Genomic DNA, 25,956 nt, shown 5'->3' on the forward strand with positions numbered 1-25,956 from the left:
CAGAAGGAAGAGAGGCTTACTAGAGACTGCTAGAACGCTGTGTGGGGAGACCTTAGACCAAACTTTTCATGGGTGGGGAGAAGTGTCCAATCATGTGGAAATTTCTCCGACTGCTTCAGTGCTAGGCAATATTTGTCCTGAACTGGCATTTACTGGGAGCTATGGATACAGTCCACAGAAGTACCCAAGGTCCTGAAGGGCAATATGGAAAATATGCTATCACAAAAATGTGCATGCATTTGAGATCTCCAGATCTCTTCCCCAGACAAGATGTTACAAAACAAGGTAGTGGAGAGGGAGAGAAAAACACTGACTTGATACTGTATTAATGGCATCACAATCACAATCTTGACCTGGAATGCAGGAGAAAGGAGTGGGCAACATGTGGCCCTCTAGATATGGATACCTCCCATCAGCCCTGCTAGTGAGTGTAGACAGCGATGAGGGATGGTGGGAGTTGTAAACCAGAACATCTGAAAGGCCCTGATTTGCCTATGCCTAATTTAGCAGTGATACAACAGCTTCAGGGTTCACCTGGAGCAGCCCCTGGGGTGAAGAAATGCAGTTAAGTTTGATCCTTCATTTAAAAAATAAATGGAAAGTATAGAAACCTGCATGCAATTTATGTGTGCAAATCCCTTGGTCTAACAGGGAAGCACAAACTGGCTGTTCAGTGACACTTCTTCACCCCATTGTTGGTCATCCCTGATAGGAGAGAAGAAGTCAACCTGGGATCACTGATGCTGTTGCTAGAGTCTATGGATGGTGCTGCATTGCTGATGGGTTCATAGATCACAAATTTATCCCACTAAGATAGAAACGAGAATGAAAGACTAAAACCCACTTTTCATGGATTTCTTTATTGTGCGTTCATTTCTCCAGTCTACAGATCCTTCCAGAATGTAGATATTCCTCCTGGAAGGGGTACTTTGGTTCTAGCCTAGCCATGTCACTTTTGCCTTGTCTCCCCACACGTTGTTCAGTCAGCACCACAACCAGCTTAGCCGCTGCCCAGCTAATTCTTGCTCTTCCCCAGCAGTAGCACATTCTCACCATTCCTTGGCGCATCATCCAGTTAGTGATCGGGGCTCCATCAGTGGAAGCACCTGGTTCCGGCTAATTAAGAGAGAGTTTGCTTTGAAAGCAGCCTCAAAATATGGGAGGGCAGGACGGGAAGAAATACAGGGACCTAGTGGGATGCAATTTTCATGAATGCAGCAGGAAGGGGAGCTCCCACAACTACCAATAAAAGAGCTGGAAAATTCCCACCTGCCATTTTTGAAGATGCTAATGGGATAAATGGAGACCTTATGCCATGCTTATAATTCAAGATCACAAGAAATGATTCCAGGGTATCCTTCTCCGAGTTAGTGCCCTCCAGATGTTTTGGACTACAGCTCCTATCATGCCATGCTGGTGAAGGCTGATGGGAGCTTTATTTCAAAACATCTGGAGGCACCATGGGTGCTTCCAGACAGAGTGTTCTAGCACTGTCAGAAGGCACTGTGCAGCTATTCCGCTTTTTTATCAACAATGGATCCTCTGCAGGATGGAAGAAGTGTCTGCAGTGCCCATAAAACTCCATGAAAGAAGCAGGGTGACTGTATATGAAAAGTGTCATTTGGAAGCACCCTTGGTGGACAAGGCTGCTGGATTGAAAGCATGATTCAGATGAACTCTGTCTGAAGTCAGTCTGGCCTCAAGGAGATGATATGCAACTGTGAAACAGAACTGCTCCACTACCTTGACTCTATTAGCTTCTGGATAGAACCACGAGAGTCTTTGGCTTGCAGTATTACCGCAATACTAGAAACATAGAAACAGAGCGAGTCAGAAGGGGCCTCCTGGGCCATCTAGTCTGACCTCTGGCACCAGCCGGCTCCGCTCACGACATGCCCACCATGTGCATGTCCAGCCTATCCTTGAACACCCACACCGATGGGGCCTCATACTCTACTGTGTTTCTGCTGCTTGCTTATTAGTATTTGGTTACATGTTTTATTGCTTTACATCTTGATTTCTTTTATAATTTCTGGTACTACTATTGGTTTTACTGATGTGTATTATAAATCCAAAATGTTTTTGAAACAAGCTATTACTATTATTTATATTTTTATACTCTGTAACTTAGTGAGGATGGTGGTAAAAAATTTCTCCCTGTGGGCTGAATTTTAATGAACTGTGAGATGTACTGATGCTTACTGCTTTTCTTGCTGTGCATTACTGTCACTATTATTGATTTGTGTATTTTACTTGGTTCTGTACACTAACTTGAGAACAATTCTGTGGAAAGGAGGTATACAGATAAATTGACTGACTGAAATCCTTCGCATCTCGAGTGGGTTGAGGCATGTCCTGTCACTGTGGAAACTACACTCAGGTAGCCACTCACCGCTCCTGTATTTTGTTGCCTGGCATCCAGAGCTCCAGCTAGTCCTTTCTTGGCTAGAGGATCTTCATATTTCACCCTGAAAGAGAGAACTAGTTAAAGGGAGCACAAACAAGCAGAGAGGCTATGGAAGATTGATAGGCAGGCCGGCATCCCGTTTGAAACCACAGAAACAATAATTCATATCCTTGAGGGTCCTGCTATTACTATGTATATGGGATTATTGTTTAAATCATGCCACAGAAACATGTATGTTCAGCATCTGAAATTTGCTGAACATACACATGCTCATTTTGACAATAGGGTCAAAGCTGAAAACAAAGGAGCAGGATTTTGCAAGAATTTCAATATCAAAAGGATCCTCCCCTCACCAATTTTTTAAGGTTGATGCAAAAGTGAAAGCATGATACCTAACTGGCTAGGATAGCCGATCAGAGCAGTCTAGGAAGCACTGACCTTACTCTTTTCAAGCATTCACAAAATGAGTAAGAGATTGGCAAAGACATGGAAATAACAACTTCCAGCAAATTCTGGCATTCATATATTTTGGGATACTTCTTTACCTTCTGGTCAGTGTTTTCTAGGTGGAGCCCATTCTAGCTTGGGAAACTGCACCTTACTGATGTTCCTGGCATAGTTATAAGGCCTGGGCATAATGTCATGAATTTGTAAACCCAGCTGTTCACAAAGGTTATAATTAACTGTGAGCACTCCTGGACAAAAGCTGGTGAATAATCTAAATAAATACAACCGATGAACATTATGGCTGAGCTACGACTTTAAGCATGGCTTTCCAATAGCTGGGAAACCGAATACCTTTTCCAAAAATACCACACTGGGTCACACATTTACACAGCCTATCAGAGGCTTCTCCAACTTGTACCCACCAGAAGATGCCTGGGAATGATGGAAGTTGTAGTTCATGTCATCTGGAAGTCAGCTGGGTTGTAAAGGTTAGTCTACCATGATAAGACTGCACCCTATTCCATTATGGCTTCAGTGGAATTGGTCACAGACTTTGCCAATGAGATCTAGCAGAGTTATCCTGGGTGCGAATCCAGGCTTGGACATGCCTCAACTAGTTCTGGATGGGTAATCTCCTTACAGATCTAGTTCTCCAACTGTAATTTAAGTAGCGACTTACTCAAGGGTTTAGAGTAAGATCAAATTAGATAAAGAACTGTGTTTATCCTGAATCTTTGAGACAGTTTATAAATAAAAATTATTTCAAATGCATGTTAGGCTAGTCAAGTCCATACACATATCCAGCATTTTAAAATGCATCATATATTCAGTGCTATGTGTCCTCTAAGCTAGCTTTTAAAAATAAATAAAAATCTGTGCCCCAGCATTCCAAATTCTGTGCCACAAGTGTAATTTCTGCAGCCTGCATACGGTACATCATGCAAATAAAGCATCTTTGCATGGTTGCTCTTATTTTGCACAGTATACCGTGTAATATTTACAATGCTGCATCATGTATTTTAGTATTTCTAATTGTGGGGAAGGGGAAGAAAAGTACAGAGGACAGTGAAGCCTCGTACCCGATCATTAGAAAACTGATTCAGCCACATCTCTGCTCTCTCAGATTTCTGCAAATGATGCATTTGAGCACTGTTTTATAGGCAGAGGGGCTAGACACATGCCTTTTATTTTAAATGGCAGACTGGATTCTCAAGAGAGCTGAATTCTACACTTGATACCACTGTTTACATTCCAAAGTTCTCCATTTACAGCTGTTCTACCTAAGCACCAGACCCTAATCTTCATTCTATATCTCGCATTTCTCTGCTTCCGGAGGAACTTACTGAGGGGTGCAGCTTGACATGGGCAGATATATTTACTCAGAAATAAACTGCATGCGGGGCTGTAACAGTACCTTTTCATCCAAAGAGCATCTGACATGCTTGCACCCATACACACCAGTGGCGCCATTTCCCACCTCAGAAAACTTACTCTCGAGTCCACCCCGCTTTCGCCCTCACCCACTCATCTATGCCAATGATTTCTTACACAGGCAGGCCAAGCTCCCCTTGGATGAGGACGTCCCCGCAGTGAGCTCCCCAAGCCATGTCTCTGCCCCTCCCACAGTCACTGGGAAGTGTTCCCTCTCGGGGCCAAGGGATTGGGCCACTTTTGCTCAAACTTCTGAAAGAAATGCTTGTCGGTGAAAGGCCCGCTGTGTATGATGGCATCAAGGAGGACAAAGAGGGCTGCCACCATGCCGCTGATGAGGCAGAAGGGCAGGAAGGGTTTGAAGTGTTGCCAGAAGTTCTGCACACAGATGTTCATGGGGGATCCAGGAAAAAGCCCAGCTCCTGTGGTGGCCTGCGGAAGGAGTCTTGATCTGAGCAGTCAAAGCACGGGAAAAAGAAGGTGAAAGCGTGTGTTGGGGGATCTCAAAGAGCTCGTCTCGAGCTGGCTTACCAGCAAAAAATCAAAGGAGGAGGGATCTAGTCCAGTTCACGCATGAAGAATAAATAGAAGGTGATCTAAAGAAGGACCTGTTTGTCGGAAAAATCGCACCCGCTTCTCAGTCAGAGGAGGATCAGATTGTGCTGAAGAAGATATGCTGCTTGCTTCCTTTGTAGCTATCCTGGGGTAGGAGGAGAGCGGCTAAGGAATGCATCAAGAGGTTGGGTTTCAGCACAGAATCAGCTGCTTCTCTCTCCCTCTGACTCCTTTTTATACTGATCTTCTCCATGCTGGGATGGCAACAAGCGACTTGCCGAGAGCACCCTTCATGTAGCTCAAAGCCTCTGTACTCTTTGTGCTCCCTTCAGTGGGTACAGCAACTCAGCTCTTTGAGAAGGCAATTTCTGAATCAGCCAGGCTGAGAAGCCAATCTCTGCATTATAAGCCTTTTGGCACTTGCAAGAACAAAGCCAGGGATGTCTGGAAGCGTGCTGGCACTTAACTTCATTTGCTAAGTGTTTGGGGGTGGTGGGGCACATTTCCTGCTCAAGCATAACCTCACATGCCAATCAGAAATGTCTGCAAGGAGCTGGAGGTTGACCCAGGAATGATCACACTATCTGTAGATTAACAGTGCTTGCATTTATGTGACACTTTTTGAGCATGCAAAGGGCTTCACATAATACTCACAGTAAACCCTGAACCAGCCATCCTGCAAGATAGGTCAGTGCCATTATCACATCCAGATTAGATATTTAGGACCAGGAGGAGGCACACGGAAGTATGGCTGAGAGCCTATGGCTGACTTACAGTCACCTGGGGAAGCATGGCTGAGGTGAGATTTGCACCTGATACGCCAGGCTGAAGCAGACTTCCCATGTTTCTGTTGCAGTCATAAGAAAATGGAGGGGAAGGGGATTATCTATTTTTTCAGGGGATGGATTGTTGCAAAATGGGGAGCACCACCTTCTTGAATTAGTGGCAGCAGTTCATCTCTTCATAACCACTGGCTGACATGTTCCCCTCCAAGCACCTTCTGTATGATGCCACATGTGATTCAGTGTTGCCCAAGGAGAATGTATTACGCCAGTCTTATTCCAGCTACACTGGCTACCAGCTGAAGTTGAGAGCCGGTGTGGTGTAGTGGTTAAGAGCATGGGACTGGGACTCAGGCGATCCAGGTTTGAGTCCCCGCTCGGCCATGGAGCCAACTGGGTGACTTTGGGCCAGTCACAGACTCTCAGCCCAACCTACCTCACAGGGTTGTTGTTGTGGGGATAAGATGGAGGAGGAGCATGATGTAAGCTGCCTTGAGCCCTTTGTAGGAAAAAGGCAGGATATAAATCAGAAAAAGAAATAAGAAAAAAAGCCCAGGCCCAGTTCAAAGTGCTAGTACTAACATTCAAAGCCCTAAATGACTTGGGGCCAGGTTATCATCCCATGTGTCTCTACCCAAGCCCTGAGGCCATCTTCTGGGATCCTTTCTCCAGGAGCCTCTTCCAAAAGAAACGAGGCAGTTGGCTACCAGGAGGAGGGCCTTTTTGGTTGTGGCACCCTGGGATGAGCGCCTCCAAGAGGTGTGCCTGGTGCCTATTTTGCATTCTTTTTGGTGCGAGATGAAGATTTTTTATTCTCCCAGCATTTTAACAGTTTAACTTTTTAACATCATTGTTAATATTGCATTTTATTCTGTACTGCTGATATGCTCCCCTGCTGATTCAATTGCAATTGCATGTGTGTTTGTGTATGCATTTTAGTTTTTAAATATTCTTGAATATTTGTTAACAGCCCAGAGAGCCTCAGATATTGGACAGTATAAAAATTAAATGTATAAATAAATAAGGAGAGACAGGGTGTTCTGGAAAAAATGGCACCAGTATTGTATTGCCCTCAGTAGCTAACAGTTTCCCCAGGACAATTCTTCCCCACCTTACCAAAGACAAAAACACTGACTGGATTCAGACAACCTAGGCTACATGTAGGTAGTTGCTGAACCATGGATTGATGTCCAACTATGGGTTATCAATTTGTCTGAACCTAACTGTGCTAAAAGGCTGCCACTTCTTAACCATGAACAACCCATGAAAAGAACCCAATGTTTGCTGTTGGATTGTGAACTGTGGGGTTGTTCACCATGGTTTGTCATGTCAGATGAGTTCAGACAACACGATAATCTACATTTCAACAACCACCAAGGGTTTTTTTTTTCCAAAAAACATTTGGTCCACCATTATGATGTTAGCTCACAGGAATAGGCAACTGCTGTCTGCTGACCAAAGGTCATGCTGGATGAGTCTGATGGTTACTGTAGTCCAAAACAATCTGGAGGGCACCAAGTTGTCTAATCCCATACATCAGCTCTCTCAAATTCTGGATTCACGTAAGTAGGACAGCAGACGCAAGCAAGGTGTGTGAACTAAGGTGTAAAACAGCACTGTACCATGTAGGGAAACCAAACTTCAGGAAAATTCATTCCCAGACAAAATTAGAATGTGCCAAACAAATATGGTAGCTTCTTATGTGCAAGAGATCTGTTTTCCAAAGACAACAGTAGGGTAATATTCTGACTATCTTCCCTCAGAGAAGCACTACCACATAAACTAGGTGCTTTATGAGAGGTTCACCTCCATCTGCAGGCTGCCAGCATGAGAAGCAGAGCATTAAACTAGCTACCACATTGGAAATTCCCCTCCTATACTGACCAGTATTCCATAGAACAGTGATACATAGCTCTGCTTTGGCCCATTCTGTTACAAATAAATTATCCAATTTCACTGCTGCTACAGTCTCTGCAGGCCATTAGAAAATGGAAACAAGCCATGAAGGAAAAGAGAATGGAGGAAAGAGTTATGTACTAATGAAAGCTCAAGTTTGTTTTCAGTAGTTCTGGGAAGAACATAAAGCGTCTTCTTAGTGATCAGATATTGGGCCAATATGCACGAACAAGCAAGCACTGTGTTCAAAACAAGTCACCAGAACTTACTTAAATCTGGGCATGCTATGATTTCCAAATCATCTGCCAAGACACAGCTTGTTGTGCTCTCCATCCCTGAATGGCATGACTTGTTTGAAGGAACAACAACCCTCACATAACCCAATAATAAGCCTTGAGTCATTTGAAGGATATCTCCCCCTCAAACAAGCCATGCACCTTGTTGCACCAATACAACAAGCTGTGCCTGGGCAGGGAATTAGGGAAATGGTGCTTGGCATGACAAGCTGCAGAACCTGGGCCTCTGTTTGTTTATGGCATAGACAGTCTGCTTTGGATTTTCAAAGTCCATCATCAAGCAAGCCTCAAATTGGGCAATCCAAAGAGGGCTACTAATATGACAAAGAGCCTACTTGCAGGCTTCCTCAACCAGGTGCCTTCTATATATTTTGGGATTCAATGCCCATCAGCCCAAGAAGACATGGCCAATGGACAAGAATACTGGGAATCTTAGTCGAAAACATCTGGAAGGCACCGTGTTGGGGATGACCTATCATTAAAAAAGTAAACAGATGCCAACAAAAGATGAGTGACATGCACATGGCCTTCTCTCTCACTCCCCAAACTGGGCACAAGTCGGCTGTGCTAAGACACACTGGAAAATCCAGTATCTAATAAAACAGACTAGAAATAAAGCCATCTGTTTTCAAAGTGCCCTGGGCTGGCACTGAAGGCTTTAGGGGCTTCAGCTTCACCCGCAGTATGCTAGATGGCTTACTACTTGAGTTAATAGGGATTGTTTACTAAATTGCTTCTCCATCTTACAAGCACCCTTGAGTTGAGTTTCATGCTTGCTCTTTTTCTCTGCTTGTGGCACATTCAATTTAGGACCCAGCAACTTCCATAAGCATATGGAAACTTCTAAACAGGCAGAGGGCCACAGACTTCTGTTGAATATGGATTGCACTTAAACAACAAACTAACTGAAATCAAAATTGTACATGGATATAAACCAGATTTTACACAACAGTTGAATTACACTTTAAATCATAGGAAAATGTATCTAATTTGGAATAAATTATTCTGCAATTTCACCAGTTTGCCTAATCTATTCCAGCAGGCACTGCCACTCACTCTTTGCGTTGCTCAGCCAGGGAGCTGCCACGGGTCAATGCAAACATGTCAAACTCTTCTTCCAGTTTGCCAGAATTGTTGAGGGACATCAGTCCTGCACTGACACTGCCAGAACCCAGATCTGTAAGCCAAAAGAGGCAGCAGCAAGATAACGTCCCACAATGTCAGGAATGTATTATCATACCGTAAGAAACAACTGTGATAAAAGCAGCTCTGAGATCTTTCGGCCTCATCTCAGGTAAAAATAACCACACATAAATGTCCACAAACAAATACAAATAACCAGTTGCATGCACATTTTGCAAATCTGCACTACTGACTCTATTGCCCTATATGCACACAATTCTTTAATTTCCAAGATGGAAAACATACAGAAGATGTACAGAGCCAAGGTCCAGAAGCCTCTTCTGTGGTCCTGATTTCATCCTTGGCATTTCCCAGATGGCTGAACCTTCTTCTCTTAGCTTCCCTGCCTTCCTCTCACAGCAAATGATCCTTTAAATTGTTTCCTGGCTTTTGTGCAGATTTCTACCCATCTAAATGGCTCCCTAAGGTTTAGTGACCGGAAGTAAGAGATTTAAGCAAAAATATGCTGGTATTTTGGCTCCAGTCCTTTTGCTTTCAGCCCCACTCACTAGTGGAATGCAGAACCCAAGAGAGGCTTGCAAATGGAATCTGGCACATAGGCTGAAAGAAATTTAAGATGCCTGGAGCAGAGACTCAGGAAAGGTGGGTTGGTGGCCAGTACCATGTGGCTGGGTGCAGGAGGATCAAGAGAAGGAACACAGGTAGATTACTCACTCATTCCCGCGAGTTGAGATGACAGCGTGTTGGGGGCTTCAGGCTCTTTTTCCACTAGTGTAGCATTAGGTTCCACATCAATCAAATTGCTTGCATTGGCTGCACTGTTTTGTTGCTTGGAAGAGAGAGAAAACTGACTTGGATTCTTGTACTATTTTCAATGACCATGGCATTTCTGCAGAAACAGGGTCCTATTTGGGAGGTTATGTGTGTTGAACAGCTTGGGAAATGCAGAACACAACTCATCAAAAAGATGTCTGAGAAATGTGCGGAATGAACAAAAACGCTGCTATGTAAAAGCCACAGGCACTTATCTCACCGTCTGGTCAGGGTATTGATTATTTGATTAACTTTTGGGGAACCTTTGCTATTCACTGGGGGGCCAAGATATGGGCACAGGTCTCCCCTCCATCTCAAGCTACACCTGCTTTAGTTCCACTGAGATCAATGGGTCCTGAATGTTTAATGCTGATCTCAAAATGAAGGGGCAAAATGACTCCAAATCTGTTTGCACCCCATCCATGGGATGATGGGGAGGCGATTACCAAGAAGCTTAAGAGTTCTCAAGAGACATGATTAGGCTTGGCATGTGGCTGGCAACAAAGGAAGTAGCAATTTTCAGCTCCTCGTGTTGCTTTAAAATTTGTTACACTTGCCCTGTTCAATGGTTCTTAATTTCTAAGCCTTGCAGAGCCCTACGCCATGGAGGGCTCTGTGAGTTCAGCCAAATGCAGTTTGCGGAGCGTACAGGTAGTGGTGGAAGATGATCCCTCCACACTTTCAAATTAGGCATTCCTGAATATGGGCACTATCATGGAAAACGGGCAGAACTGCAGAGTTATGATAAATACAGCTATGGTCTAACAGTGAATGAGGAGAATGAGTGGTCCAAGGAACAAAGTAAGCTGCCATATTCACAGTCAAGTTGTTGGTTCATCTCGTTTAGCCATGTCTAAGAGTCTTCCCTAGTTTTCTAGATGTTTTGGATTTCAGTTCCCATCTGCCCCAGTCAGGACTGTCTATGGTCAGGAATGCTGGGATTTGTGCCTCCCCCCACCAAGATGTTCTGGACCACAGGCTGGGGGAAGCTGGTCTAATGGTGACAGGCAGTGATACTCCAGGATTTCAAGCAGGGGACTTTCCTGGCATTATCTGGAAATGCTGCAAACTGAACCTACCTGTTCTACCACTGAGCCACAGCCCTGTCCCTAATCCTAGTGGTAACTGGGATATCCTAAACAAATGGGCCAGGTTTGGGCAATAACTCCAAGCACCTCCCTCCTTCTTCAGCTGGGACATAACCAGAGTGATGGATGGGCCAGAAATGTTAAAATTCTCATGTCTATCAGGACCTGAAGTGCATTCTGAGTCAGATGTCCACAAAGTATGGTTATGGATTTCCACCTGGAAGTGATATGATCAGCACAAGAAATGCTCTCCTTTGACATCCTTAAACCTTACCAACTCTTCTGATGTTGAAATGGCTTCTCCAAGTACAATATTGGATTCCAGCACATAGAGGACTGTAAACCATGGCTCGAATCTATTACCACAGCGTTCTACATTACCCTTTAAGCAATATGAATGACAAAACCTTGTTAGCATGCTTTACAGGAGAAGAGTGTTCAGTCACCTTAGTAGGCTGGCCAGATCGGAGCCGTTCAAACCTATGAGAAAGAGGGAGACAAGCTTCAGTGGGATGCTCTGTGGCTGGTGGGCTACTCTGTTTGCAAGAGGGTGAGGAAAAGAGCAGGAAAAGGGGGAAGGATTTAGGAATACCGTTCATGGCGCAGGAAAATGTTGTTGAGGTTGTCATTGACAATGAGCAGCTCCTCTGTTAGCTGTTCATTGAGGATGCGGGGGATCAGCTCCAGCACACGCTGTTGCATTGCTTTACACGTCCGGTTCAGTTCCTACCCGTGGTAAGAGAATGCAGATTATGAGAACTGAGCCAGGGAATCTCGGTTAAGAAGCAACTGCCAGTCACCTGCTGGGGCTAAAAGCCCATTGTGACTATCCAGGTCATGATCATGATCGATTCTTTCACTGGGATAAGCTCAACCTAGTGCACGGGTCCCCACTGACAACAAACATGTGTTTCAGCCACTTCCTACCTGAAGCAGTTCAAGGTCAGAGGGTTCAGATTGCCCTGGCACTAGCTCAGTTAGCATCTCAGACATCACTTTCACGTTTCCATTCACCACCTCCAGCTCACTCCGCAGTTTTGCAACCTGAAAGCACAAACACAGTTCAGCTGGGTTTGCCAGTCCAACTTTGTTGACCCAGGCTTAGACAGGTGAGCAACCTGTGCCCTACTTCCCTGCCCAGTCTCTCTCTAAGTGATCGCTAAATCATCCTGCTTGGTGTTTCCTGTGAGGAGAAGGAAGAATCTAGCAGGTAGACCACAAGATGCTTGTGCAAGCTGGCCCTTTGCAACCATCTCTGTGGTGGGTGACAGTTTGCGAGACCAGAAGGCTAGAGCAATGTATCGTCCTTAGGATCAATGAACCTCCACCAGACATATTTGTTCTTATTATGTAGATTTATGCACCGCATACAATATTTTCTTAAAAATCTTGAAGCATAGTGAGCACTCTCAAAGCCCTTTGAAAGGAAAGAAGAGCCCTTTAGAAAATACTGGGTTTGCTCTTTCCAGTCAATAAATTTATTAAATATATAAATTCTCCATCAGGTCTGCTCTTTTAAAGGAGATCCCTGCCTGGGTGGACAAGGGGCTGCCCCCTCCCCACTTGATCAAGGAAAGAACAACTTCTGGAAAGTGTGAGTCTAATGAATCTTTGTTTTCAAAGGGAGTCCATGGCATTGTGTGGTGGGTGTGGGTAACACGGAGAGGAAAACATGAATGAGTGGATATATAGAGCATGTGACCTTTTCTGCACGAAGCTTTTATTGTGCACTCGTCATTGCACAATCAGGTTGTCATAACAACAGCTACTACTACTACATTACATTAATATTCTGTCTTTCTTCTTCTTGCAAAGAACTCAAGGTGGATTACAAGGTTCTCCTCCCTTTTAGTTTTACAACAAGAACCCTGTGAGGTGGACTAGGCTGAGAGTGCATGACTGGTCCAAAGTCACCCAGTGCGCTCCATGGCTGAGTGAGGACCAGAACCCAGATCTTCTGAAACCCAGCCCAACACTCTACCCACTGCACCACACTGGCTCTCTTATAAATTACACTGGTAGTTTATGGATGCATTAGATGACAGTTTTGCTTTTATTTTTTACGAGCTCATTCATAGGAGAGTTTGGAGTGGGGAAAATCCGGCATTTATTTTCACTGCTAACATTCTCCCCCACCCGCTGCCCAATCTATACTATTGCAATAGCTTTATTTCTCTGCGTCCCTTTGACTCCTCCTCAGAGGGCTTCTCCTGATAGATATCAGTAGACATCGTGTGTGACTTGGCAGTAAAAAGGTTGCTCAGTTTTGCTTGGAGGATTACTGAGATAAAGTGCTTTAGACGCATGGTTCATGGGACATGAAGGGTGGATCTTCACATCATTTCTTGTCAAATCAGCCTTCCCCAACCTGGTGGGCTCCAGGTGTGTTGGACTCCAACTCCTGCCATTTCCAGCTGGCATGACCACACCTGGAGGTCATCAGCTTGGAGAAATCTACCTTACATTATGGAACCTGCTCTGGAAAATGGGTAAAATACCACTGAGTTTGTCATGCCTCTGCAAAAAAGTGCCTCACAATGGAAATACAGTCCTGTGATGGTTCTTCAACCTGCTTCTTTTCCTTTTAACATATTTACAGTATTTAACCCCCAAACACACACACACTTGAATGCTGTAAATTACCCTAGTTTGTGCCATAGGGGTGATATCAATACTATGGTACAACCAAAGAGAGATAAACACCTCTTTTTTGGAAATGTGATCATTGAAGGAGTGCACTGCTTGTAGACCCTAACCTCAGGAGTAGTATTGGGAAAAGGATTGGGCAAAGCGAACATCAAGAGAAAGCAAAGCCACATGCTACACGGGGCCCAGGTTTTATCCATCAATACCATAATTTTATCCCATGTCCCACTTAAATTTCATCCCAAATGTTACATACAGGGGGATCTTGCATACCCTTGCTAGGCAAAGAGGATCGCTCATATTGCTATTTGTCAATTGTGAAATTGGCCCTTGTGAAAGAAGAGGGGTTGCCAACAGTGAGGCCATCTCTTTTCCATGTGGGGAGTGGCTGCTCCAACAAAGAGCATCTCATCGCTGGGCTGACATTGTTCTTACCTGCTCCGGGGTAGGTGTGATGGGGGCATCGGCAGAGGTGCCTGGAGCTCCTGGTAGAGACACAGGGTGTAAGATAGATTCTATTACTTGAGGGGAGTTTGCTGCTGATGAATTCACTGCTGATGGGGTCTCCGGGTTATATACCGTCTAGAGAAGAAGTCACACAATCGGAGGGAAAGTGGTTTAGTATCAGGTGAAACTGGCAAGGGAAATCTGTACTTAGTCCTACTCAAAGGCTCCATCCAGAAGTTCATCCTTTGCCTACCTGCAGGGGGAATGCAATTCTGCTGGGAGAGAGGTACATGGGGATTGTGTTTCTCTGCAGAAACAGTGATTCTGCTGGAAAACATGCACAGGGATTTACAGGGAAGTGTTTCTCAGCAAATTTGCACTCACTCGCAGCCTGCCAAGCAGCTGTTGTCAGGAATCTGACAATGTGGCCACTTCTGAAGGGCCCCAGACAGAGTAGTGGGGCAGAAATGGTGTCTCCCCAGCCCACTGAAATTGCCCACTTCTAGCAGATTTTCTCATTCTTTTGCCTACCATTGCCCTTATAAAGCTGGACAAACAGCTCATAACCCTGTTCTCCGAACAGCTTCCTAATGTGTCTCTAGAGCTTCCAGCTACAGGTCCAAATTATGTGGCTACAACTAGACTAGGTATAATCCATGTCTCTGCATGTATATTACAGAATTCAGCAAGATGTAGCATGCTTATTTTTTTAAAAAAAATCACTTTCAGAACTGACAGAAATACAACATGTTGTGGTACTAAAGGGAAAAGGGCTAGTTTCTTTTCAGAGGTTAGATACAACCAAATGCACTGAAATCCTTTCAGTGACTGTGAGAAAGGAGTCCTGAGTTTGGCACATCTCTGGCATCCTGTTCACACCAGTGGTAAGGAAGATAAAGAAAATTTTAAAGTCTCCTTTGAAACAAGAATTTATAGATTCTGATGTGCTTACTTAAGCCCTTTCCCCTTTCCAAATTGGAGCCAATACACCTTTCCATGTAGGCCTTATTTCTTCTCACAAGCAGTACCAGTTTGAATTGGGATAATTAAATGAGGAACTAGTGGGTAACATTATTTTGAGTGCAATACTCTGCATCCAGGCCAAGTCTAAGACCTCCTGAGAATGCAGATCTTGCTATCTTTTAGCAAATCGTGCAGAGAAAAAGCCCTATATTGTTATTTATACATGAGAGATGGGCAACTTGTGGCCCTCCACGTTTTTGCAAATAATTCCCATTAACACTTGCCAGCAAAGCTAATGGTGGGGCATGATGGGAGTTGTAGGCCCGTTGTATCAGTTTGAAAACAAAGAGGATGTTAACAGCACCATCATTATATAAATTATGAACACATTCATAGTTTTTATTCTCTATTTGGATCACAGGACCCAGAGTCCCAGTTTGATTTGTCCCTCACCACCCCATTTTCCTGTAATGCCAAGTGCTAAGCTTACCCTCTGTGGCGTATGAATGGGTGACAGCATATCTAGATCAGTCATGGGAAACTCCAGGCCTTTCCTCCTCAGGTCCTCATAAACAGCAACAACGCCTGTCAGGTCTGGTGTACTACGGAAGGCATCAGCCCAGGACTGGAGAGACAGGAAAAAGATGCCACTTCACAGTATTATAATTTTTGAGCTCTCATTTAAACAACAACAACAGGGATACGTGAATGTCATCACCCCATAAAAGCAGAGAAAAAGGGCATAGTATGGTATCAGAAGCAGAAATCAGTTTCCTGAAAATCTTAGCTTTTGATTATGATTGTGGTGATTATTAAAAAGGCCACCTAACCTATACCTGTATGTCTACAAACAAATGCTTAAAAATGGGTAGTCTATGCCAAGAGTCAGAGTAAGATTTTCAGAGCTGACACTGGAGCTTCAATGTGCTCCACCTATGGCTAATTATGAAAGAAAAAATTAAGCAAAACAACAAATACAGCAGAATGCATTATATAAAATGAGACTGAAAAGTGATTCAAACTGTATAGTATTACCAAAGCTGAAAAATTCCACTTTCCTTGGCAGAGTATTTGGGATGCAATGTTTTATGCATCATCATCATTAATTCTTTTTAGCCTGGAGTATACATAGCCTTGAAAATATGGTAGAGCCCAAGTTTAGGCTCAAAATAATTATAAATGTGTGCATGTATGTGTGGGAGCTATGCCAGGAAGCCTCCAGGTATACTTTACAAAGGCATGTTGGTCAAGGGACTAAAAGACAGAATGGCATCCTGTAATTCCAGGAATTAATTTGACCTCCCCTCTCTTCAATTGCTGTACAGCCATTTGCAAATGCCAGAGGACAAGAGATTTGCCACAACTGTGCTTCCTCTCACAGCTTACCTCAAGCACTCACCTGTATGAGGGTCAACACCTTGTCATGCACAATGGCAGGGGGGTTGTTTTTTGGAAGGATGGTTCGCACTAGCACACCTTCCACGAAGTCCTGGCTAGCAACTAGCACATGGAAGCGGTGACCGCAGTTCTTGACACACGTTTCAAGGACCTGTAGAGCCAAGCAAGATGTCAGTGAGACCACTCTGGGGTTCAAAGCTTTACCCAAAGCTTTGCTTATGAATCCTTCGGGGCCTGTCTTGAGAAGGAGGGGTGCTGTGGAACCGGGCAAGCCTGCGTTCCACACTGAGTCTCTAACTGGGCCAGCCTTGGCTGTGATGATGAGTCCTTGGGTCCATCTCCTCAGGAGGCTTGCATTCTCCATCCAAGAGACTACACATTTCCAAATCTCCTCCCTCAGGATGTGTTTGTCCTCCTTCTCCTTCATTCCCACAGGTGGGGGACTGGGACCCATGGCTGTTCCTGAAATACTTACATCCAGAGCAGGCTCAGACTGGTACTGAGAAACTGGGCTGCAGGTGCAGGCCTGTCCGTTACAACAACAGTTCCGTTATCTGAGTTCGAGCTCTGACCCCCAGCTGGATCAGTCAACTCCCCATCATCCTCAGACTCTGAGCAATCAGTCCCACCAAAACAGTCAGCTTCTTCCAGCACAAGCATGACTGGGAATCAGACAGAGCGCATGCACACCACATCACCGGCACCAATGGGAAGTGGTTGTTTTTCTGCGGCAAAAAGCCCAAGGGCCCACATGGCAGGCAAAGGCCATGGCCTTGACAAATATGTCAATAAGATTGTTGTTTGGCTCTCCAGTGCACTCCCTCTTGCTTCTGACTCAACAGAACATTTATGACATAATTGCTCTAGCCCTTTGGTGCTTTCCCACTACTTAACCCTAGACTTCACATTCTAGCTCAGTGATCACAGCTCTTTCTCTGAGATATCCCTGAGAGACAGCTTGCAGATCGCAACTGCCCTTTGCACGGCTGCTAAAATGAAGCGAGTCCTATTGGAAGGACAGTCTTCTCCTTAATTCCCCTCCCTGACCAACAGACAGAGAGAAGACTGTGTTGCGGGTGGGGGCAAGGTTGGTCCTGCCATTGAAAGGGGGACGTGATACTCACTGTCAAAGCCAGCATGACCTCATGGAAGTTCTTATTCCCTACAATCCTTTTCTTTATAGCTCGAAGGGCATCTTTAGGCCTAAGGGAAGGAAATACAAGATTACAAAAGCACTACTGCAAGAAAAGGGGAAAAAATACCTCGCTGCAATTTGCCATGCAATACATTTTTGGTCAATTTTGTTCGTCAGTCACTGCTTATTTAGAGTCACAGATGCAATCAATCAAGTGAGCTAAACTAGTCCTTTCCCACAGCATCAGCAACAGCAACTGTATGTGTGCAGATTTCATTTGTCTGGAACAAGGAACTGAATGGGATCAATAGCAGCCAGAAGTACAAGAAGCAAAATGAGCACAAACAGAAACATGGAAAAACAGGATGCAGGCAAGACATTTATGAATCTTCCCTAATTATTCCCAGGTGAAATCCTATGATGTTGGCTGGTTTTGAAGCTGAATAAAGATTCATCACTGCAGCATGGATTGGCAACATATGGCTCACAGGCCCCATGTACTCTGCCCAGGCTGTTTTGTAGCTTTAATTGTCATGGCTTCTGTATAGCTTGAAGTGCCTGATCCTGCCTAATCTTGGAAGCTAAGCAGAATTGGGCGACTTAAAACATTGTGAACGTTGGTTATGGGCGGTAAAGAATGTAATGTAATAATAATAATAATGGTGCCACTGAATTTGCTGCTGAAACTTGATGATACTGCAGGAAAAGAAAAAAAAGTGGCATTTTTACTTTAAGCCAACTATGTGGAAAGTGACTCCCAGTGGCCTTCAGGGGATAGTGTGGCCCCTGTCCATAGCCCATCCCAATCTACAACATGCCAGAAAGCAGCAGCTGTTGGGCTAAAACAGAGGAAGGCATAAACAGTCTATGCACAGAAAAATACTGCTTTCAAAGGACAAGATCATGCTGAAATCTTGAGATCATTTACACTGGTATCCTTACAGGTACAACTCTGTGTACACTCCTTCTTGTCATGTTATAGAAATGCACACTATCTTATTGTAACTGTTTTGCTAGTTGTTTTGTTTTTAAATTATGTATGTTAAAGATTTTATACTATATTTCTATTACCTTTGTGGGTTGCAATTTTATGTGATTTGACAGGAGAATGCTTGTTATAAAAATGAAGTAGCCTAGTATGATTGCTATCTTGCAAACTTTTCCCACAGGGCAAGAAGAAGCTCATACGCATAATAATATCTTTGTGCTACTGTTTTGTACCTTTGTATAAGCAGGTAGGTGAGAGCTTAAATGGAATACAATGCAGCACAGAAGATGAAGAGCAGAGCCAGAATAAGCAGAGTCACCTGCAGACTTGCCATGAAGCACTGGATTTTACCTATCATTTAAGGATAGCTGGGAGACACTGATGGAGAAGGGGCACTTTTCTGAAGGCAGCTTCGGACTTGGATGTGATCCTGAACAGGATTACTAGCCATAACATCATTCACCTTTCAATGTGCAAAGCATTTCACGATTGTTATTTCAACACCAACTAGCTTTCTTGCAGCATTTCAAAGGGCTTAGAAATACACAATAACACAAGCCTTTAGCAGACTAGATCACTTTCTCAGAGGCCCTTTTATTTTATTCTGACAACAAATTTAGGCTGGGAGATGCCAAGCAATCTCAAGTTACTAAGCTCACAGCTAAGATAGGATGTGAGTCAGCATTGCCCATGCCCAAGCAAAATATTCCATCAGACTGGACTTACTGAGAATTTGGAGAATTGTGGCCAAGAATGGAATAACAGAGAGGGAGAGGGAGGGAGGGGAAGGGAAAATGTGATGCAAGCAAGGTTGGGCACATGTGGGGAGACAGAAGAGGGGCTTGCAAGGCAGAGTTGAGAGACTGTTGACAAAAAGAAATGATATGGCTTGAGGGTTTATGAGAATGCAGGCATTCCCCAGCTTCGGCATAAGGGAACAGATATAGCCACGTAAACACTGCTTTGAATGCTATGGAATACCACGCCCTAATACATGCTGTTCTAGCTGTTACTGAGGTCACCAGCAAGACCGCAAAAAGCTATTTATGGAGTTCAGCATGGAAGAGTTTGGCATTCCAAAGGTTTCTGGTTGTCTCAAGGCCAATTTGTTCCAGTTATGTGACAATAAAGAGAAAATTGTGAGGGGTGTGTGCGCGCGTGCGCGAACTGGAAACTGTATACTTCTCTCCCTGATTTTACAGTATACCTGAGTGTAGAACCTCACTTGAAACTAGATAAAATTAAGCAGTATGAGCCAGCTGAGATTTCCAGCCTGCTTATCAGTATGAAGATAATTAAAATGTCAAGGAGAATGAAGTGGGAAGTTGGAGGTGTAGAAAGAGAATGGAGAGAGAGAAAGTAAGGGTAACAGGAAGGCTTCTGTTCTGACTGGCATGAGAAAGGGATAAGAAAAATCTTAAATGAAAAAAATGCTAGTAGGTGACCTTTTTGCATCCATGCAAAAAAACCTATGAGCAATAGTCAATAGTGTCTTTGGCAGAATAACAGGTTTTGAGTGGCATATTGGCCTTGCAGTGTTGCCTTCTGAAATGTCAAGGGATCTAGTCCTGGGCTTTTAAAGGCCCAATCCTCAGCAGTTCTAGACAGAAGAACGGTCTATGGCTCCCAACATGCCCTAACCTGTAGGCCTTTTTTCTGTCTAAAGTTGCATAGAATTATGCCCTAATTCTAAGTCCAATAACTTATACTGCCTCCCACTATACAGATCATTTTCTTCCTAATTGGGTGCACCTGAAAATATTCCAGAGGATTTGTGTGCAACACAGAACATGCTCAGGACATATATAGCAAGTGTCCTTATTGTCATGAGCTAGGTTCCCCTGCCCTTGCACATTCAAAAACAAAGCTCTTTCTTGCAAAACATTCTTTGTTGACAAAGGCAGTTTCCAGAAGCACAAACATCCAGAATCTCTGAGCATGCATAGAGCAGTTCATTGAACTCAATCTAGTTCTGACTTCCAGAAACTCTCCTTGGACCCCATCCTTTTGGGAGGGGCCTTCTGGAAATCAGCATACCGCCACTATGCATGCCAATCCTGTAACTGGGCCGCCCGCCTCTGCCAACATTGTGTCATGGGGTCAAGAAGCATACTTGCTTTGCCTATGTCTGAGCAACTGGATATTTTCAGAGGGTTCCTGAACATCTGAGGAGTCTGGCCTGGAGGTAAGTGCCTCTGCTTCTCTCATCTCAGCATCTGCAACTGGCTCACATTCTGAGGCCTCCTCTTGCTCCTGCTTCCCCTGTGAGTCCCAGTCAGAAGGCCTTGGGAATGTGCACCAAGAGCAATTGTCTTTCTTACTCCCAACACTTAGATAGCAGCACTGGCTTCTTACCCTTCCTCTGTCTCATTAATGATGTCGCAGATTTCCATGTTGAGGGCCCAGTCTTCATTCTGCCGGGCGCCATCGGTAGCTTTCTCTGAGGAGGAAGAAGAAAAACAAAAACCACGAGAATAAAGGCATCCCTAAATTGGTTTTTGAATTATGAAAGGCTGATACAGCAGAACTGTTGTTAGATGTAAGCCTGGAAGAGAGGAGGAGGAGGAGGTGGCAGGGGCAGCGGCACTGATCCCAAAATACACCTTCTATTGAAGAACAGCCCCTTTAGGTTGTTAGAATCACAGGCTATCTGTGAGATCATGACATCAATGGGCACTGCCGGCTGCATGTGCATGCACGGGCCAAAGCTCACGGCTGCCTCACCACTGCCCAATGAAACCAGATCCTCCTTGTTCGTGCAGCACAAGTGCTGGGAGCCTCCCAAGCCACTACTGGTCAGAAGTCTCCACCTAAATTCCAGCTAAATTCTAAGTTTCTAGCATTCCAGACTATGGAATGTGCTCCCCAGAGAGGTCCAACTGTATACTCTTTCCAGCACCAGGTAAAGACCTTTTTATTGAACCATCATTTTAATAATTAAGGTTTTTAGATGTTTTAAGATCTTTTTTCCACACTCACATTTTCTACTCTTTTTCTCCTTCCTTCTTTCCCTGGTTTTATGAAATGTTGTTTTATATTGATTTAATAGCTACAGTTTTATCATTGTATTATTGTAATATTTTAAATCATTGTAAGCCACCCCGAGCTGCTCGTCAGAAAGGATGGGATATAAATATTTGATTAAATTAAACTACATTAAATGAAATGCATCAGCTTCTGATTGTGACAGCTGCTACAAGTCTTGCTTAACTGATACTTTTCACAGGTCTTCAACTTCCATCAGCCTGAGCCAGCAGGGCCAAGGGTCAGGTACGGTGGAAGGTGTACTGCAAAACAACCTGGAGGTACCAGGTTGAGGATGGCTGTGTAAGCATGAGAGAGAGAGAATAAGAGTCAGCAACTTCCTTGTTCTTCTGCAGTACACAGAGAATTGTGCCTGTGGGACACTGCAAGGAAGCAACAGATGGCTGGCCGTTAGGAGTGGTGTTGCCATATTCAGAGGCCAATACCTATCTGGGAACATCCAGGAGCATACAACTGCTTAGACACCCTGGTCCCGGGGGAGGCCAATTCAGAAGCAAAAGTATGTACACGTAGTAGGAGGAGGAGTCTTAAGCATTTCCCTGCTATATGGATCCTGTCTCTTGTGGGCCTTGCCAGGAGACAGACTGAGATGGTTCACCTTGGGTAGGCATTCATTAGATGAGTAAGAAATGTGAAATGCACAGGAAAAAAATGAGGATGGAGGGAGTGGAAAAATGCTTCTCCCAAGGATTTTCAGAAAATGGGGGAGAGATTTCGTTTCCTGGATGCTTCCATTCCTCCCACCTTATGTTTTTATATTTCTAGGAGTACCATTACAGGACAGATGGCCACTCTGATTGTTGTACTATTTTTGCTATAATGTATAGAACAGGAACAAAACTAACTTAAGACTATCTCTTGACCTACTCCTCCCCACTAAAAGTAGCACCTATACAATTTGTAGGAGGAGAAATGTGGGAGAAATGAGAGGAGCGAGATTTAACTGTATGGGATGGATAGCAGAACTATGTGGGGGCAAATCTAGCCTTCAGTTCATTGCTGCCCCATTCTGTTAGTTGTTCCTGAGTTTGCCATGCTGTTACACATGGAAAACAATCAACAACAAAGTGTTATTATCAGTTGCCACTGCCTGCACCCTGTAATCAGTTCAGCTTCAACCCTCTAGGGCAAGGGGACTATGTATGTCCAGGAGGGAGAGTACTGCCAGTGTACAAAAGGAAAGTTGATACCAAGTCAGCAGGAAGGAACAGGCCAGGGAAAAGCAGAATTGTGAAAGTAATTCAGTTCATTGTCCACAACAGCATTTACGAGTGGCCAATAGGGCAAGTGGGAGAACCAAGCACACAGGTTAGGGCACCTGGGCATACAGGTTAGGGCACCTAGGCATTCAAGTTAGGATAGTCACTTATTTCCTTGCAACATGGGTGTGTCTTTGACATATATACAAGCAGAATTTCATTGCATCAAGTCTTTCCTAACTGCTCTGTGCGTGGCCAAAAAAACTTGCATGGATGAATTTCTGCAGGCTTAATAAAGGGATGGGGTGGTGGGCCTGCAAATGCTTACTTTTCATTTATTTGTTAAAACATGAGTATATAAATGTCAGTGATTCTCAAGGACAAAACAATGATTTACCATCTGTACAATATAATAGTAAATATGAAAATATTAAAATCAGAAAAAAGCAACAAAACACAGAAGTAAAACATATTTTATAAACCAGCAGAAAAATTCAGTATGGCCAAAATGCTTTCCTAAAAAGGACATTTTTTAACTACACTGTGGAAGTTCATTAGAAAGGATGTGAAATGTGCTTTCTTGGAAGGGTATTTCAGAGCCTAGGCAGTTGCTTTAATTTTATTCTCAAAGCAAATTGAGGTTATTTGATTGAATGAAATAGGATTAGGAATTGTTTGGCTAAGAAAGTCATGAGAAATGACACAAACAGTGCTGGGTGGAACAGGGAAAGGACAGAATAGCAAAGATTCAAGAGCCACAGGGAGAGAAAGGGACCTACATGTTTGAGCAGGCATGCCTTCCTGGAAATGCTTTCTGGAAATGCTGAACAGACATACCTTTCCTTTAAGAATATGCCATCATGAAGATCTTTTCCTTATCATGCAATGGGCTAGAAACATCTGTGGATTCTGTATAAATAGCTGTGAATTCTGTATAAGCATTTGAGGAATACGTGCCTGAAATATACATGCAGTGGTGTTATTTGGAAAAATTACCCACACCACATCAGACTGCAAGTGATGGACTGCACCTTGTCCCTGCTTATACCTCTAGACCTGTGATAAGTAAGGGATTATTCTAGTGCCTTCTTCCAATACAATTTCTTCTGCCTGGATTTTGACAGCAATATTAACCTCTGTACCAATCCAAAGAAAACCAGTCAAGGTTCCAAAATATTTACTTTGCAGAAAGGAATGTAAACAGTCTGTACATACACATTCTGCTGACTGTCTCCAAACAAGGATTTCTTAAAGAAAAAGACCACAGAAACACATTTTGGGCAAATGACTGCAAAACTAGGTAAAAGCTAGTAAAAATAGGTTAGTAAAAAAACTAGCAATGTAATCATAATAATCTACTGTCATGAGATCCAGTTTCACTCTAGCCAACAGCTTTGGAAGGTTAAACAGTTCTCTGTACTTTGATGTGTGTAAGCTGCACACGAATATTAGACTAAAGCTCCATCAAGTATGTGGTTGGGAAGAGAGTGCAATTAGGTCTGAGGATGGAACAAGCAACAACTGAGGGTATACAAGGAAGGTTGCGTATTCAAGCAAAAACAGAAAATTTGAAATGCTCTCAGAATGAAGTATGCCCATTTGCAAATTGATTACCATATGTTTTGAGACTGTTTTAATGAAAGAAAAGATTCAATGGAGGCCACGTTTCCTACCACTGCCCACACTGCGTTTTGCAGTCAGTGTGATACACATGATACAAACAGCAAAGGTTTTAACCTGGAGGCCAGTTTGAGCCAGGGATTCCCTAGTCCAAACTGCACTTTGACCATGAACTCACTAAGGGGCTACAGGCAAGCCAGTATATTTTAGTCTCAGTTTTTCTCCTGTAATACTGATACTAGCCTACCTTACAGGACTGTTGTAAGGATTATTGAGCTACTACATGTGATGCACACTGATTTTGATTTTTCAATGTGCCACATTAATTCTTCTTAATTTATTAAAGAGTGATCTGTGAAGACAGCCTTGGCCTTGGCCTGGAGATGGATAGGAGTGCATGAGTGTCAGGATGGAAACTGTGGTATAGGACACGCTAGGAAATAAAAATGTTGGATAGAGCTCAGTTGCTAACTTGGAAGATAGAAAGGCCTTCATCGAAACTCTGGGAACAAAGTAACTGTTCTTCTCCAAACTTGTTCGCACTGATTGGGTGCCTTGAATCCCAAGGAATGATACAGGCCTGCTATCTCTCAAGCCGTTGACATTCATTTAAAATATAATTGACTGTGCCACATTAAAAGAGGAAAACATGAATGCTGTTACATTATTTTGCTCTGTAATACTTAATAATAAAGGAAAAATAATTAAAAAGTTAGAATACCCCTCTCTTCTAGATCCAAGCAGAACACATCTTCCTATTATTACTTTCTATTCATTAACTTTGGGAACTGCCAGAATGTTTGCACACCTTTTGCAAGACCACTGGAGTTCAGGTAGATGTGGTTGCTGTGTGCAAGAAGAGAACCCATGTGGAAGTAAATAGTTTTCAGCATCTGATAAGAAGCCTCCCTAAATGCATAAATGGAAAAACTTCTTACATAATTCCACTCACGTAGACCTAAAAGAAAGAGATTCTCTCATTCTGATTCTGGATGTGAGATGAGCAGAGAAAGAAAGCAGAAGGGTATTGCCACATGGGATGGCTAAACCTAAAAATAGGCTGGTAGTCAGCAACTGGTGACTCTCTCCCCTACCTGTCAATGACTATGAACAAGAGAAATGGGGAGCACAACTTATGACAATGCAGTGATTGTGACTGTTAAGTTGGCACTGCTTGCTGATCTAAGAAACAGGAGGGTGTATCACATTCTTGAGTCAGAACTACTGACCTCATCTGAATGCAGCTTTTCCCAACGTGTTGGGACTACAGTTCCTAGCCTCCTCCAGCCAGCCATTCTGAGAGTTACAAGGTTGGGGAAGACCATTCTAACCTATTCTACATTCAGTCTTTGTGTGTCAGCATGAGGGTTTTAAAGCGACACTTTAAAGAGCTAGAATTTTAATCTCTCCCAGTGTTGCTGCTTATCCTTTAAGCCCATCAAATGGATTTCACAGTTATGATGTTCAGTATGTTCTGATATTTAAACAAACAAAAATGGGAGGGCAGAAGGAAACATGGGATAGTACTCCTTTGATGAAGTTTTTCAGAAATACAAAGGCTATTCACTGGTCACATGAAAGATCTGGACACTGGCAGCAACTTTGGGAGCTGTAATTAGAACCATCCACATCTCCTGAGATCTAACCCAGGCTGACA

The 25,956-nt window shown here is 43.6% G+C and overlaps 1 protein-coding gene across 2 annotated transcripts in view; it reads right to left on the reverse strand.

The window, feature by feature from the left end:
• TOM1 (target of myb1 membrane trafficking protein) overlaps positions 1-25,956 on the reverse strand; it is a 34,263-nt gene that overhangs the window by 4,547 nt on the left and 3,760 nt on the right. For both annotated transcript variants that reach the window (XM_044441099.1, XM_044441100.1), the window contains exons 2-12: positions 20,791-20,875; positions 17,437-17,515; positions 16,314-16,463; positions 15,405-15,539; positions 13,940-14,086; positions 11,786-11,902; positions 11,451-11,584; positions 11,305-11,338; positions 9,672-9,786; positions 8,871-8,991; positions 2,393-2,468 (exon numbers count right to left, since the gene is read on the reverse strand). In XM_044441099.1, the coding sequence (XP_044297034.1) occupies positions 2,393-2,468; positions 8,871-8,991; positions 9,672-9,786; positions 11,305-11,338; positions 11,451-11,584; positions 11,786-11,902; positions 13,940-14,086; positions 15,405-15,539; positions 16,314-16,463; positions 17,437-17,515; positions 20,791-20,875 (1,193 nt within the window). The remainder of the gene's footprint in view (positions 1-2,392; positions 2,469-8,870; positions 8,992-9,671; positions 9,787-11,304; positions 11,339-11,450; positions 11,585-11,785; positions 11,903-13,939; positions 14,087-15,404; positions 15,540-16,313; positions 16,464-17,436; positions 17,516-20,790; positions 20,876-25,956) is intronic.

Source organism: Varanus komodoensis, unplaced genomic scaffold, assembly GCF_004798865.1.
Source record: "Varanus komodoensis strain SLA01 unplaced genomic scaffold, ASM479886v1 scaffold39, whole genome shotgun sequence".
NCBI classification, from domain to species: domain Eukaryota; kingdom Metazoa; phylum Chordata; class Lepidosauria; order Squamata; family Varanidae; genus Varanus; species Varanus komodoensis.